This window comes from Rattus norvegicus, chromosome 3 (assembly GCF_021556685.1).
Source record: "Rattus norvegicus strain SHRSP/BbbUtx chromosome 3, alternate assembly SHRSP_T2T, whole genome shotgun sequence".
Lineage (NCBI taxonomy): Eukaryota > Metazoa > Chordata > Mammalia > Rodentia > Muridae > Rattus > Rattus norvegicus.
The window spans coordinates 152755299-152772111 of NC_141536.1; the positions used below are offsets into that span (position 1 = coordinate 152755299).

The 16813-nt window shown below is 42.3% G+C and overlaps 1 protein-coding gene across 2 annotated transcripts; it reads left to right on the forward strand.

Moving 5' to 3' along the window:
* The first annotated feature begins 13896 nt into the window (after positions 1–13896).
* Svs6 (seminal vesicle secretory protein 6) lies at positions 13897–15577 on the forward strand. Of its 2 annotated transcripts, none has more exons than XM_087653466.1 (4): positions 13897–14005; positions 14436–14482; positions 14575–14791; positions 15439–15575. In XM_087653466.1, exons 1-3 carry the CDS (start codon positions 13930–13932, stop codon positions 14749–14751), a joined length of 300 nt encoding a protein of 99 aa, XP_087509592.1. In that variant the 5' UTR covers positions 13897–13929; the 3' UTR covers positions 14752–14791; positions 15439–15575.
* Positions 15578–16813: the final 1236 nt, after the last annotated feature.

Here is a 16813-nt window from a genome sequence, read left to right on the forward strand (position 1 = left end):
CTCCCCCACCCTTGAGACCCTTTGGCTAGTAGGATTTGAGAAACAGTGTATTCAGAAATGTCATATAAACTGTAGCGGGGCAGGCCATGCAGGGTTTCATGGAACCCTGGCAGTCTCATGTTTGTATTGGCTAACATTCCCTTGCTCTTGTTTCAAGTGCATTATCTTCTTTTCCAGCTTCTGTTCAGAAGCAAATATCTCATGCACTGATATGTTAAGCCTCTACCACTCCAGCAAGATAGAGTGTGTTGATAGAGTATGTCACTGTGGACAGCCAGAATAAAGGACCAAATATAATAGTTGGGAGGGGTGTCTTCTAAACGGCAACTTCCTGCCTAAATGATCTATTTTCGGATATCCTGGAAGCTTCCGGAGAAGTTAAGTTCTTTAGGAACAGGAGATGACATGGAGGAATAAAGATATCTTTCCAGTTCCAGGTCAGGCCCACACACCACCTATCATCAATAAAAGCGTCTCTTTCTCCAGGCTCATTTCCTATCATTGCTATGCAAGAAAAGCTCAGGTAGTAACCTTTAGCCCCATTTCATGCCTGTTGACTGAGAAGAGGCAGGGCTGCCCCCATTCTGTGATTATGTGACAGGAATTAACTGAATTATTTATTCATGGGTATGTCTGAAGGTTTTGGAAAAGAGAGAATGACCCTTAGTGTGGCCAAATACCAACACACCTGCCTCCAACATCACAAGCTCAGAGTCACTTGACCAGGAGTCAAAACCATCCCCTTTGTTTTTAGAAAGTATAATCCTTCTAGCTACAACATAAAGCAGTGGCCCCTTTATTGTTCATTCCCAGGGTGTGGCCAGCATTTCTCTGCATACACTAAATAGGGAGAACATGAAACTAGAGGAATACTCAAGCTTCAAAACAAAAGAAAATTGGCTTTTCTGTGATCTGGAAATTTGGAGGCTATGAGTCCATGTTTTAGAACATTATATGTGTAGGTGAGACTAAGATATTGGTAAGGTACAGCCAAGGGTGAAATAAGGTAGACTTTTAAAGGTTTGTCATAGAATGACCAAATTTTGTATATAGTAAGGCAGATAGTAGAAGACAGATTGTGGGTTATTATAGGTTTAATTACAGTCTCTGCCAAACAAAATGTTGAGTTCTAAGTCCTGGACACTAAACATGAGAGTATTTAGAAGTCGAATCCTTGAGAAAGGATTCCATCCACCCAAACATGATCAAAGAGTAGTTCCACTCAGAGCCCATCACAACTGGTATCCTTTAATCTTCCTTTTATTGTTATAGAATTTCATACATGCTCATAATATTTTTGATTGCATCCGTTTCCTGCAGATTCTCTTCTGTTCTCTCACTACTGTTATTCTGCCCAACTTTATGTGCTGTTCCATTTTTTTTAGTCTACTGAGTCTACTTAGTGTGCACAGGTGTAGGATGACCTTCTGGAACATGGGTTGGCTCTCGGAGGCTCCATCCCTGAAGGCAACATATTCTCCTTCTCGCAGCAGGCATAAAGTGACAGTAGTTGCTTGTATAGCTATGGGCATCATGACTCTCCCCTATTCATGCTAAGATTTTGGCTGGTTTGATATTGCCATATGCATGTAGTCACAGCTGCTGTAAGTTTGAGCATACAACAACACTGTCAGGTCTGGCAAAGACTATTTCTCTACAGAGTCCACCTGACTCTCCCCATCCTTCCTCTCTTGTCTTGAATGATACTCCCTGAGCCTTGTGGGGAGGGAGCATCCTTTGTTGGGGGTTGGTCCGGTACTGTTATGTTCTCAAATGCTAAATTCTAGCTCCCGAGATTAGGTCGCCCTCAACGAGCAGATCCTCATTTACACCAAATAATGCTATGCAACCCTACTCCCCAATTTAAAGCTATTGGTTAAAAGAAACTGGCAACAGCCAATTGCTGGAGGGAATAGGGAGAGGTGGAGTCTGAGTTACCAAGCTGGGGGTCAAATGTAGGGACCACAAAAAGAAAGGGAAGGAGAGATGGAGAGGAGGAGTGTGGAGGAGGAAAAGACAGAGGGAACAGGAGGTCTCCATTAGCCATGATGGACCAGAAGCCCCATACCCAAGTGAAATGCCTCACCAAGACACCTGACTGCTCAAGTAGGAAATTCCCAACAGCAAGTATTTCAGGGAACACAATTGAGGAAGTAGGCAGACTAGCATTAGAGAATTAAATTAGAAATAATCTCATATTGCACAGAGCCTAATAAATAAGTCATAGTTTGAGTCTCAGTCATTGGGTATAAGCATAATTCATATTAATTTACAGATATCACTTTCTCATTTAGAGATGAGTTCAATAGTCTCAATCAATTATTTGTTAATTGTAGCCTGTGGTAAAAAGAAGCCTTTTGCTGGGGCTTGAGAGATATGCTGCCTATGCCAACAGAGAAGTTTGGGTGCAGTTTATTCTTGTGTCCACTTAGCAGAATGAGCATGTTAGTTTCTTCTCTGGAGCCCACAATCTAGACAGACATGGATTTTGAAAACAGTTAAACATACCATGCATGGGCCTTCCTCCTTCACCCCATCCCTTTGTGTGGGCCACCAGTACACAAAGGTATGCTCTACCTAGAAATCCACTGGCCACTCCAGTGTGGGAATCAGGTAGGTGATCTTCACTTTTCTTCCATTCCTCCATTTTGAATTCCCAAGCCTTATACTCAGACCTGTAGCAGACTATCTTTATGGGACTGTCCCCCTCTCTAACTCAAATCCTTGTGGACTCCATCAAACCTCACAGTAACCCAGTTTTTCTCCTTTGGGACAATTCACAATGCCTAGAAAGACCTAAGACCCTCCCCCAGTGAACACACCTAGCAGGGACTCACAAGCACTCCATACTAGGCAATCCATAGACATCAGAATTGCCTAAGACCAAGAGGGCCACAGAAAGACCATGGAACAGAATACCCACTCAACAAAGACAAGACCAGGTATCAACATCTAGAACCACAATCATCCCAAACACAGATGTCTAGATACCTGTGCAAAAACATAATTATGAACACCAAAGGGACAATATGTCTCCACCAAAACCCATCAACTTTTCTACAGTAGGGACTGAAAAATCCAATATAACTGAAGCACTAGATAAAGACTTCAAATTAGTGATTATGAATGTGTTCAAGGACCTCAAAGAAGATATGAATAAACCCCTTAATGAAGTCTGTGAAAAATACATATAAAAGGTAGGATGAAATTAAACGTTAAATCTAAAATAACTCAGACACAAAACATTCAGGAAATTTGGGGTGCTATATAAGGTCAAATCTATGAACAATAGGAACAGAAGGAGAAAAGTTCAAACTCACAGAAAACATGTTTAACAAAATTACAAAAGAAAATTTCCCTAGCCTAGAAAAGGAGATGCCTATCAAGATGAAAGTATCATTCTAAAAACCAAATAGAGAGGATCAGAAAGAAAATTCCCCCATGACACATACTAATGAAACACTAAACCTACAGTACAAAGCAGGAATATTAAAATTTGCAAGTGAAAAATATCAGGTAATATGTAAAGGCAGACCCGTTACAAAAATGCCTCACTTCTCAATGAAGAGTCTTAAGGGAAGAAGGGCCTAAATAGATGTTCTACAAACTTTGAAAGACCACAGATGCCAGCCCAGGCTACTAGCCCCAGCAAAACTATTGATCACGATAAACAACAACAACAAAAATCCTATCACTACAACATCCCCCAAACACACACCAAATTTAAGCAGTATTTATCTAAAAATCCAACTCTCAGAAGGCACTAGAAGAAAACTTTAACCTGAAGATGTTAACCACATCTAAGAAAACACAAGGAATAAATCATCTCAGACCAGAAAATTAAAAGCGGGGCATAAACTCACAGGACAGCAACTGTGGGGGCCCAGCCCCAGCTGTTCTTTCAGGTTCTCTCTTGAAGGTAGTCAAGGAGGAAGAGCATGGGGGGAATCAGACTTGATCTTGAGTGATATTTAAAGCTACCTTTCCTATAATAAAGCACTTACCGGTCTTAAGTCGAAGCAACTTTGCAGTGGTAACTGACCTTGCCTGAGTTCCTCTGAGACCAGAAACAGCAGTCTCTGGCATTTAGCACCTCATTTAAAACAGTGGAGATTAAATAAAAGGATTTATTGCTCATGCTTCTTTCTATGGTGAATCAATCAGAAGCCTCTCTGGCTAAGCTGGTTAACTCTTTGAAAACCAGAGAGGACAAAAAGGAAAAGAATTAAGATGCTTTATACAAACAAGCATGCACAGACACACATACATTCAAACATTCATACACCCACACTCTGGCTGGACCCTACCTTCTGTCACAATCAGCTCCACAACTGTTCATGTATGCTTACTTATATACATACACCTACACACATACATATAGAAAAACAGACGTACATCTTTGGATGGATGGATGGATGGATGGGTGGATGGATGCATGGATGCATGGATGCATGGATGCATGGATGGATTGATGGACAGGGCAAAGCTCCCCAAGCCAAACCATTCAACCAAAACTTTATTTCTTTTTTTCTGGTCATTTTATACTTTCTTAGACCAAAACTTCCTTAGAAAATTACATAAAATGGGAGTTACAGAAGGATGTTGATATTAAGTTCAAAGCAGTGCTTCATGATAACATGCTCATAAATTCAAAGCAGCAGTTTTTATGTGGCTTCGCCTTATTATACTATACACCTGTGATTTTATCCTTGGACCTAAATGTTTTTCCTTGAACACAAATTTGTCCCCCAGGTCTATTTCTTTTTTTGGTGTAATTATGTAAGCTCATTGTATTTCTTGTATTTTTGGTTGTGAGCCTAGCCTTTAATGGCTGAGCCATCTCTCTGGCCCTTGTATTTCTTAGTATGCAGATTTTACTTACTATTACGAGAGTGGGCACATTTTATTCTTGATTCTAACTTTATTACCTCTTTCTGGCAAGGCAACGCAGACCACCTCTAAGAATATTCTTCCTAAAATTATTTGAATCAAATCGGGAACCTATAGAATCATTATCTTTTTGTTTATATAGCATCACTGCAAGATCACCCACCTTCGTAGGTCTATAAAAATCTGCTCAAAGGGATGGGTCAATACCTAGTGATTGCTGTATATTTAATGATAACAGGAAAACTGTATTAACAGCAGGAATCTTTCCTCAACTGTAATCTCCTCAGCCTTGCCTAGAGAAGCAAATCTGTCATAGCTTTACAATCAATGGCAGAACCATACCTACCAAAAGCAATTGGCAGATTCAATGCGATCCACATCAAAATTTCAATACAATTCTTCATGGAAATTGAACTGGCAATTTTAAGCAAAAAAAAAAAGAAAAGAAAGAAAGAAAGAAAGAAAGAAAAAGAAAACTTCATTTAATTTTGTGTTAATTTTAACACAAAAACTCCATTAACTGAAATAATCCTGAATATTGAAAGGTCTGCTGGAGGTATCACCATCCTTGACCTCCAACTGTATTACAGAGCTATAGTAATAAAAACAGCATGGTATCACCATAAAAATGGACACATCGATCAATGGAATCAAATTGAAAGCCCAGAAATAAATCCACACACCTATGAATACCTGTTTTTTTTTTGATAAGGAGAGCAAAACACACACTAGAAAAGAAAAGACAGCATCTTCAACAAATGCTGCTGCTCAGACTGGATAGCTGCATGTAGAATGCGAACAGATCCAGAGTTATCACCCTACACAAAACTCAACTCCAAACGGATCAGGAGCCTCCACATAAGATTAAACACACTGGATCTGAGAGAAGAGAAAGTGGGGGATAGTCTTGAACTCGTTGGTACAAGAAGACTTTCTGAACAGGACAGCAATAGCACAGACACTAAGACCAGCAATTAACAAATGGGACCTTGTGAAACTGGAAGCTTCTATGTGACAAAGGTCACTGTCATTTGGACAACACAGCATCCTACAGAAACCTACAGAATAAGAAAAGAGTATTACCAACTATACATCCAATAGAGGACTAACGTCTGAAATTTTTAAAAAAGCACTCAAAGAAGTGGACATCAAGAAGGTAAATAAGCCAATTTAAAAAGGGAGTACACAGCCAAACAGAGAATTCTCAAAAAGAAGAAACACAAATGCCAGAGAAGCACTTAAAGAAATGTTCAGCATCCTTAGTCATCAGGGAAATGCAAATCAGAATGACTTTGAGATTTCATTTTGCATCAGTCAGAATGGCCAGCAAATGACAGCTCATGCTGGTGAAGATGTGGAGTAAGGAAAACACTCAACCACTGCTGGTGTGAGTGTGAACTTAAACAGTGGCTATGGAAATCACTGTGGTGGTTCCTCAGGATGCTGGGCATAGATCTACCTCAAGACCCAGCTATGTCTCTGTTGGGAATATTAACAAAGAGCCCTGAATTTTACTACAAGGGCACTGGTTCCAGCTCCACCCTGCTTTTTGCTCCCCTGTTTATGATAACCAGAAAATGGAAAGTGCCTAGAGCGCCATCAACAGGTCAAGAAAGTGTGGTGCATTTATATGGGTTAAATGTTTTTCTAAAAACTAAATCGTGAAATCTGTGTGTAAGTGGATGGAAGGAGAAAAACTATCAGCCTGAGTGAGGTAACCCCATTTAGACAAATACGCCTTGTATTAGCTCACATGTGGGTGTTAGGTGTTAAGTCTTGAATAAGTCAGCCACAATCATTATAATCATAGCAGTTTGGTGTAGAATAAGGCATTCATGGTAAAAGATAGATCTTCTGAGGAAGGGAATTCGGAAATATAGTTAAAGATGGATGGAGGGCAGGGAGACTGGAATGGGAAGAGAGAGGGAAGGAGATAATAGGGAAGAAATATGGAGAAGGACAGATAAAACTTAGTGTCCTTTGAGGTGGTCATATGGAAACACAATACAGTAGAAACTTCTTAAAATATACGCATATATGAAAGAAATCATAAATGGAACCACCAAATAGTAGGAGAGACAGTGCCCCAACTAGACACTTCTCACCACCATGTGAAACATCCAGTGCTGGGAGTTGGTTGAATCTAATTGAATTGTTGGTCTAAGGGGGCCATGGAACTTCCCAAGCAGCCCAGGGTGTTGTTACCAAGACTATTGGTTGCTCTCCACACAAGGATGGTAAGGCTCTGTGGCTGAGGGCAGCACCTGCATATCTCATTGAACACAAAGAAGTCAAGCTTTTGTTCACCTAAAACCTTCACTTGTACTGATTCCATTCAGTTAAGGTTACTGTAAGGTAATCCAAAGGCTTCCAAAGGAGAAAGGTCAACACTGACCAAGCTACAATCCCTTCAATCTATGATGGTGACCCCCCTGCACAATGTGCTTCTACAATATACCATGAAAGTCCTGGATGTAACCATCCATTTCTGATTGGACTTAAGGCCCACTCTACAAGACTTACATATCTCCAACACTGTTTGGGTGGCCAAGAACCTAATGGATATAAGGGAAAACCAAGTACTACTATAGCCGATAACTCACAATGAAAAGTCTTATGCCTGGCACTGAGATTTTAATTTAATAACCTATGTCTTCTGGGGACAGCTTTGTCCACATGTACAAGGTACCTCTCACAGAGATACATGCACATTGGTGTGGTTTCAGTGCCATTTACAATAGCAAAAATATGGAATCGGCCCAAATGTCCACCAAAAATGATTGGATAGTATATAGTGCAGTTTTATTCATTCATAAAGAGAGTAAACTTACATCCTTTGTGTGTGAGAGGGAAATCACTGTGCTAAATGAAATAATCCAGGGTCATAAAGATAGACATATGCTTTCTCTTGCATGAGAAATAAATAAAAACTGTGTGTGATTGTGTGTGTGTGAGTGTGTGTGTGTGTGTGTGTGTGTGTGTGTGTGTGTGTGTGTGTGTGCATAGATACCCGAAATATGGACAACAGGGTGAAGGATGATGTCCAGTGAGAGGTGGAAGAGAGAACAATACAAGGTAAGGGGAGGGTGAGTATGAGCCAAGTACATGAAATGTCACATAGGGAAATGTCACAAGGAAATCCATTCTTTTGTCCTGTACTGAAGAAGGAACGTGGATAAAAAGACCAGATTGTCAAGTCAGAGATAGGAGAGCTACGTGGTCTCCGAGGAGTCTGTCGAATCCTTTCCACTTCTCTTACGCAGGCTTTGGAGATTAGGCTGCAAGAATACGAATCTGACATGGACCATGGTGCCTCGTGATCTCCGTCCTTTCCGAATGCCAAGAATGAGTTCTCACTGAGCTTAATAATAAAGAGATGTGGTAATGTTAATCTCATTTACGGGCCAAAGAAGAAAATCCTGGTCCAACTCTCCACACCGAAGACATGGATATCTAAATGGAGATTAAGATAGAGGGGGAGGGAGCAAAATGAAACAAACAAGCAAACAAGTCAGAAATGCAACTAACTTTATTAAATAACTAATATTACAGCAAGAGAATGGAAGGAAATTTGGAAAAGGCATCTCAACATAGAAAGTTAATGTATGGATAAAAAATGAGACCCATGACAGAAAAAGGAACTGGCTGTCTGATGGAGAAGACATGGTGTCTTTGTGCGGAAAGAGGTGATCCTGGAACAATGAAGAAAGGGGATTTGAGAAAGATTACCAAGAGTTTGCCAAACTAAAATTTTGTGACTGGAACATTAGCTGAAGCAACGTAAGCGAAGGAAATTAAAGGGATTCAAACTATCCACATTTGCAAAACACATGATGCCATACATTAAAGAGCCCAAAATTCTACCAGGAAATGTCTACCAACGATAAACTACCCTAAAATCAATATGGAACCACAAAGACCCCCAGAGAGACGAAACAATCCTGAACTAAAAAAACTATGCTAGAGTGATTACCATTCCAGACCTGAAGTTAAATTACAGAGCCATGGTAATTAAAGAAACGCCATGATACTGGCACAGAACCAAAAATGGAGACCAGTGATACAAAACTGAGGACCCAAAGGCAAGTACACGTAACTGCAGCCACTTAATATTGGACAAAAATGCCAAAGCATGAACGTAAAGAAAGCATCTTCAACGCGCGGCCCTGGGAAAACCGGAGGTCTCCATGCAGAGGAGTGAGATGAGTTCCGCCTCTGCTGTTAAATGAGACCTAATTAAGAAGTTAGTTGTATATCATAGTTCTAGATTCCCCAGCACTACAGAGAATGCTTTGTGGTCAGGAAAATCCTTCATGCACCTCTTCTGGAACTTCATTTTCTTATTTTTTCATGTGGTGACATGATTTCTAATATAGCCGAGTTTAACTTCCTCTTCTAAATTAGACGAAGAGCTCTGTGGCGCAGGCAGGGGCAATGACCAGTGCCTGTGAATACTGAGTACCTGATTTTACCTCCTGTTTCTACTGCCTGCTTACCCGGCATGGGCTTAGCAAAAAGGTCTGGGTAGAAAACAGATGTGGCGTCTGGTTCCAGGCAAGAGTTATGACTGTGAATCAGGTGGATGACTATGGAGACAGAAAGTTGCACAGTGGTTCTACAGACAATAGACCTTGTCTTGATGCTGCCCCCACTGGATCCAGGAATGAAAGGTAAACAGGAAGTGAATATTTATATCCTATTGCTACTGGATGCTGTCAGCTGTGCACTTCAAGCCTCTGTGAAACTGTGGGAGGCTCAAATGCTACTTTATAATGATATTTATCTCTTGGTGCTTTTAGGCATAGGAAGATAACTCTGCCCCAACTTCTGACTCCCTTCCAAATATTATTCAGTAATCAGAAGTGAGTTATAGACTATTAAAATGCCATTACAAGTTCAGGAAACTTGACATCCTCTGGCCTTCTGGTGCTCCTGAGGCTTAGAGAGAGCAGGGAGCTCACATCTGCATCCGTGGAGAGTACAGATTTGGTCTGTAGGATGGTACGCTGCAATGGTTTCCTGGAATCTAGAAGAGAGTCAGAACACAGGGTGCCTTGAAGTAACAGGGAGGTGGAGACTTGATGGAGATAAAGGTCATGCTTCCCTGCAGGTACACAGTCTCCTAGGTAAGCAAGACCAAGTCCAGATGGGATCCAAAGACAATGCTTCCCGGGGGCCCTCCTCAAACCATGGTATGCTTATCTCTTTAAAGTAATACTATCTCTTAAAGCTATGATTGCAAAGTAAGGGTTGGCTGTAACTAGTGAGAGATACAAGACTAGGTATGACATGGAATTATAGAAGCCCTATGGCCAACAATCTGAAGGAGTACGTCATTGTAATTTAAAGATAGAAGCAATCTGGACCTGGAAGTTGGCAGTGGTGGGGATCAGTCAGATGTGCCTCTGATCTGCTGGGTGAAACTAAGAAGACATGTCTCTTAAAGGGCCTGAACAATTCACATAAAGCAATGGGAGAGCTTACAACTGTCAAGACTCATTTTCTTGTCCTTTCTGCCCTTCAGGATGAGAGAAGGTTGTGTATCACACTCCTGCCACAGGCTGAGAGGCTATCTGGAGACAGAGGGGGAAAGACTGTAAGAGCCTGACGTAGTGGACATCCCCTGTGTCCTAGGCATGGCAGGGCTGGCAGGCACATGAACCCACAGCAGCTGTGACCATGTGGCCCCGTCGTACCCAGGATCAAATTACTCAAGATCCCAGCATAGACAAAGGTCTAACTAAGTTCTACCAGTACCCGAGGAGCCCTGGGCAGTGGATGTCAGCTGATAGGGACATGTTCCCAGAGAGACCACAAGTGCTCCAGGAGTTGATCCTTAGGGACTTAACAGTTGGGAAGGAAAGGTTTCACAGGGTAGTGGAGGAATTGGGAGGTAGAAAAAGTGTGTGGCTTTGGTTAGAAGTTTTGAGCACATTTCTAGTTATTTCTTTACTGTGTTTTTCTTCCTTTTGAGAATTCTCTCTTCAGGACTGAGGCTCACTTTTCAGATGGATCATTTTTTAGCGTATTTATTTTATGTGTATGACTGTCTGGTCTGCATGTTAATCCGTCCATCACACAATGCCTGGCATCCACAGAGGCCAGCAGAAGGCATTGGATCACCTGGGACTACTGTAACGGCCAGTTGTGAGCTGCCAAGTGGATGCCAGTGGTTGAACTTGGATCCTCTGGAAGAGCTTTTCATTACAGAGCCATCTCTCCTGCCCCTAATTTGTTTGAGTGGATTTTGTTTTCTTTTCTCTTGTCCCCTCGTCTTTTGAGGTCTTTTTATACTCTGAGTGTTAAGCCTCTAGCAGATGTCTAGCTTGCAACAATCCACTCCCCTCCCGTGGGCTTCTTCTTCACCCCGGCGATTGTTTTTTCCTTTAGCCGTGTATAACCTTTTTCTTTTTGTGAAAACCTACTTGTCAACCTTTAGTTTTAATCCTTGGGCAAACAGAATCGTATTTTTGAAGTCCTTCATACACCTATACCACTTAGGCGTTTCAGGGGTCACGTTTAGGTCTTTGATTCATTTGGTGTGGGGGGGGTTGTATGTGTGTGCGCACATGGGTGCGTGTGTGCAAGATGAAAATGTAGGTCTAATCTCATTTCTCTGCATGTGGACATCAGGTTTCCTGCCTAACCCTTTCCACGTCTCCCTAACTCCCTATAAAATTCATGGCCTATTAATTTAGCTGAATGTAGATTAGAGGGATGGGGGGAAGGGAGAGAGAGAGGGAGAGAGAGAGAGAGAGAGAGAGAGAGAGAGAGAGAGAGAGAGAAACAGAGAGAGACACAGAGAGAGAAAAACAGAGCGGGAGAGAGAGAGACAGAGACAGAGAGAGACAGAGAAAAAGAGAGAGAGAAACATAAAGAGAGAGAGAGAGAGAGAGAGAGAGAGAGAGAGAGAGAGAAACAGAGCGGGGGGAAGATGAGGCCTAACACCTAACAATCTGCTATTGGATAACTAATTATAGACTCATCCCTGGGAAGGAATAGTTTCCCTCTCTCAGCATCCCTGTTACAAGTTAGCATCTCTATTGGCCGTGTCCTTGTTCAGGTCTTGTTTAAGCAGCCATGCTGTTGAAGTGTCATGGCTGAAGTTGTCCTGCCATTGACAGGAGACCCAGTGTCACAGCAGATTTCCATGTCCTCTAGTCCTTGCCATCTTTCTGCCTCTCCTAGGCAATGTTCGCCGAGCCTTGGGTGTAGTGTTGTGCTCCAGGTGTATCAGTTGGGACTGAGCACCCCACAGTCAGCTGCTCTCTGGATGTTTACCAGGTGCGGGATTCTGTAATGGTTTCCATACATTGCAAAGAGCAGCTTGGGGGAGGGGTGAGAATTATCACCTTCCGTGGGTGTAAGGATAAGAATGTAGAATTCAGGTACGACTCATGCTGGTTTAGGAGAGCGCCCACAGAAGGGTCTCCTCTAAGACCCACTACCTCTCTAACCCATGGTGGTTGTCTAGGTTTCCAGCACCAGGCATGATTGCTGAGTGGGCCTTACCTCCATTTAATCAGCTATGGTTATCACTGCACCACTGCAGAAGGACAAGACATGAGCCACCACATCCTTAGGTATATTTTGCCATGCTGGTCCTTTTTGTGACTCATGGGCATCACAGCTGGTAGTTTTTAGCAGCTCACATAGCACATTTTCTGTACCCCTTGCTCATCTACGTTCATTGCTGCCCATTCACAGTAGATAGGAAATGAAAATAACCCAAAAGCCAACTGGCAAATGGGCAATGAAAATGTAGGGCATAAATACTACGTAATACTAGTCAGGTGTACAAAAAATGAAGTCATTAGGAACTGGAGAGATTGCTCGCTGGTTAAGAGCACTAACTGCTCTTCCAGAGGTCCTGAGTTCAAATCCCAGCAACCACATGGTGGCTCACAACCATCTGTAGTGGGATCCAATGCTCTCTTCGGGTGTGTCTGAATATAGGTACAGTGTACTCACATACATAGATCTTTTTAAAAGAATGAAATCATAAAATGTATAGGTAAATAGATGGAGCTAGAAAACCCAAACCCAGAAAGAGAAATGCTATGTGATGTCCCTTGGTTGTGGTTCCTAGCTCTGAATCTTCAAGTGAGGTTATATGCCTTGAGTAACCATAGAAACAAAGAAGTCAAAGAAGGTGCAGTGTGAAGGAGCACTCGACTGGGGGATGAAGGGATGCAAGGGATGAAAAGAAACTAACTGGGGAGCAAGGTCAATACAGCACAAGAGAGAAGGAAGAAAAAATAACACTAAGATGTTAGAAAGACCCATACAAAATTAGATTATTTTTGTTTATCTCTTTTATTTGTATGAATGTGTATACATATATAGTCTAACTGAAGATACGATACTTCGTCTGACAATGATACCCCAAGAGCCATAGGCTATCTAACAAAAATTCCAACACTAGGTATAAGAAAGTTTATGTCCAAGATGTTGGTTGGAGGAGTATAAGAGACAATCAAAACAATGTAGGCTGTTGGCATTGCTCTTGGTTGCCTCCACGAGACTAAAGGAAGGAAACTCCTGTTTGTTGAAGACATTGTGCATTTCAAGCACAAAATTCCAAAAAGGTAGCTAGGTCTGGTCTGGGAGCCTCCTCCCTGAAGACCTAGTATTAGATGAGGGTTACTGTGAAATAAACAGAACGTCAGAATTCTATCCATGATGAAGCATGTTAGTGCTGTCTTAAAGGGCATTGAATTCTGGAGAATGAAGACATACTTTGTCCTGAAGATTTTTGCAGCCTGAAGTCTCTTCCCTACTCTGAACTGAAATATGTTCAGAAGTACAGAAGTCACCATGGGATATTCTCAAAGTAAAAGATTTCTGGACATGATCTGATGTTGTATCCTTGGAGAGGTCCAGGGAACAGTACCAAGACTCCTACTGAGCAGAGAGAAGGAGCCTGACATTTACTGATAAGAAAGGTCGATTGCCTTCCAACCTGCAGGCAAGGCCAGTCAAGGAAATATATAAAGGAGAACCTCAGATCAGCTCTCAGTCAAGACCCTTCCTGACAAGATGAGTCCCACCAGGTTCTTCCTCCTTACGGTGCTCCTTGTTCTGGTGACAGAAGCAGCCGCAAGGAGGCCCCGTGGTGAGTGGCAATTTTGCTCTATAGAAAAGATGTTTGAGAACAATGTTCTCAAAAGGGAGTCTGCAGAATGCTGTCTTCCCAGGGCTTCTCTCCATGAAGGAAACTTGAGTCTTTTCAAGCTTTAACCATAGCCCTACTGTGAGTCTCTGTGACTTGACAAGCAACATGTTGGTAAGGAGGGCTGAGGGGGGAATGCGGGCATCTGCATTGGCTAACATCCTCATTGTTAGGTGTGAAGGGCTGTTTGACAAGTAGATCACAGCAATTTCTAACTAGGCTAAAAAGTCAATGGTTTTATAAGCAACAAAACATCAGCACAGTATCTCCAAACACAGCAGCGCAGGCTCTCAACAGAGAGTCCTCATGCACAACTAATCCAGAGGATACAGAAAGGTGGATATAGAGAATGAGACATGTTTTCTCTCAACAGAAAAATTCTCACAGTCGGCTGAAGACTTTTCTAGTGAAAGTTCTGAAGTAAGTATAATGGGGGGCGGGGGTGTATGTGATCAAGTTCTACCCGTGACAAACATGACGACAAAAGTGAAAACTCATGGTGTTCCTTTAAGGCAAAAATCCCCAAAAGCGTCATCCATGAGGATGTCTATGAGGAAAAGAAGTTTACACGAGATATGGCCAGCAGCGATGATGGCGACAACAAGAGGAGTTTATCTGCAGGGGAAATAGAGCGGTCTTTCACACGGAAAAAGGACAAGCCACGGTTTGCACAAGAAATGAATGAATAAAATGACTACAAAGGAACTGAAGACCTGGACAGAAATAATGGTAAGGATCTTACCAGGCCTGGGGGATGCTAACCCAGTGTTAGAAGTTGTGGGTGGGTACTAACTGGGTCATTGTGGGACTGAGCCCTACTATGCACACCATGGGAGCTGTGGACTATGGCCTTTGGGGAGATGGGGAAAGCACCTGGCAGAGCAGAAACTGGTACCTGAGGTGTGACTAGGTCTTGAATTCCTATCCTTAGGGGGCTTTCAGTGTATTTCCCTTGTGTTAGCCAACAAATAAACAAATCTGAGTATGTGCAACCTCTGCCAGCATGTTTATCAGGTTGTGATACAAGCACGTTGCTTCTTAGAATTTTGTTTGTCATGAGTTGATGTCGTGCTCGACATGGAACAGAGGGTTAGAGTATCATTCTCGTGTCCACACATCCCTGTCACAATGCATTTATCCCTTTGAAAGACTATAGGTCCAATGATTAGCTTCTGCTTCCCTCTCAATAAAATAATGAAAAGTATGAAAAAGAAAAGTCCCTATTTGTGACACGCTAAAGTTGGAGAATAGCAATAATAAAAACCACAAGAACAAGGGTGCCTCCTTACCCTCTGCCCGACAGCATCACACCTCACAAGCTGCCCTCTCTCCCCCTAGAAGTCACACAGTGTCAATGAAGCTTGTCTTGTCTTCAGGATGAAGAGACTCCTGGGAGGTCCCAGACACAATTCGTGGATTTCATTTCCTTCTCAAACTTGTTTTTGAGATTCCTAAACCCGACGGTTATGAAAATATTTTTTTTCCAATAAAAAGAGAATATTTCGCATCATTACGTTTTGACTCTTGAAATCTTCTTTATGCCACCCAATGTAGGGGCTGGGTGGGATTCCTGGAATTAATGGTTTCACGATTAAAGGGAGTGATCTTCTTGTGTCACTGCTGTGAAGAGTGTTCAGAAACACTTCCCAAGCTCTAGATAGAGACACTACAGAGGGCACTGGAATTCTGACAGTAACTGTATGCACCACTAGCCCTAAATCTCCCCTTGGCATTCTTCCTATTTGGGTCTTCAAAGTGGCAATGTAGGAAAAGTCAGAAAACATGTACTCCATGGTAAATTCCTGGTCCACTGGTCCCTCTAGTCCCAGCAGCACATCCTTGCACTTGGTCCAACTATTTTGCTCATGGTATATACTCCTTTCATATTCAATGTCCCTAAATGTGATACATGAAGAACGTACAACGTATGTGAAGCAATTGTGCTAAACCATGCCATCTGTGGGGAGTCACGCCAAAGGACCAGCTATAATGGCGAGAAAGGGTGTCATCCAAGTGCAAAGCCTAATGCGCGCGCACGCGCGCACACACACATACACACACACACACACACACACACACACACACACACACCTTTCTATCAGCATTTAATAAGGATCCCAGGGGGTAAATCCTCCATGAGTGGAAATAACTATTTCAGAAATAATTTGGAGTAAAAACATCACAGTCCTGTGGATGAGGAATTTGGTTTCCATGTGTGCCACAGGAACGAGCTCACTCTCAAATGAATCTGTCTTTACTTTCTCTAAAATTAAATCTCTACTGTCAAAATGTATTTGACGTTAATATATTAATTTTAAACCTCATTACAACTTCATAGACGAAACAGGCAGAGGCCAGGACATTTCTTTGACTCTGCCAATAGATATCCCTGACAGATTCTTGGTCAAGGACACACTTGACACTTGTCTGAGGGAGAGCAAATGGCCAATGACCTGCCGGAGACACTGTGAGAACAGGCACATGCCCAGAAGTCAGAGCCACTCCCTCACAACTCTGGAGACTGGAGCCATCTCTTTACTTGTACATCCTCCAGAGCTGGAAGTTAAGAGGTTTGAGCCATTCATTACCTTGATGTGCTCAGAAAACAGAACATGGAAGCCAGCATTCTGCTGCTGCTTTACAGCAGAGGTTTGTGATCTAGTCATACGTGGGTTTAGCACATACTTTTCTGCAGCGTCTCCCACTGGAATGCACCCACCTAGTCTGCATGTGCTGCACAGGTGTGCTCTG

What these genes read in the sequence shown, in the direction of transcription:
- Svs6 (XM_087653466.1), top strand. Translation starts at nt 13,930, where the DNA reads ATGAGTCCCACCAGGTTCTTCCTCCTTACGGTGCTCCTTGTTCTGGTG. An exon ending in AGCCGCAAGGAGGCCCCGTG is followed by an intron (nt 14,006 to 14,435) that starts GTGAGTGGCAAT and finishes TTCTCTCAACAG; the next exon opens with AAAAATTCTCACAGTCGGCT. An exon ending in TTTCTAGTGAAAGTTCTGAA is followed by an intron (nt 14,483 to 14,574) that starts GTAAGTATAATG and finishes TGTTCCTTTAAG; the next exon opens with GCAAAAATCCCCAAAAGCGT.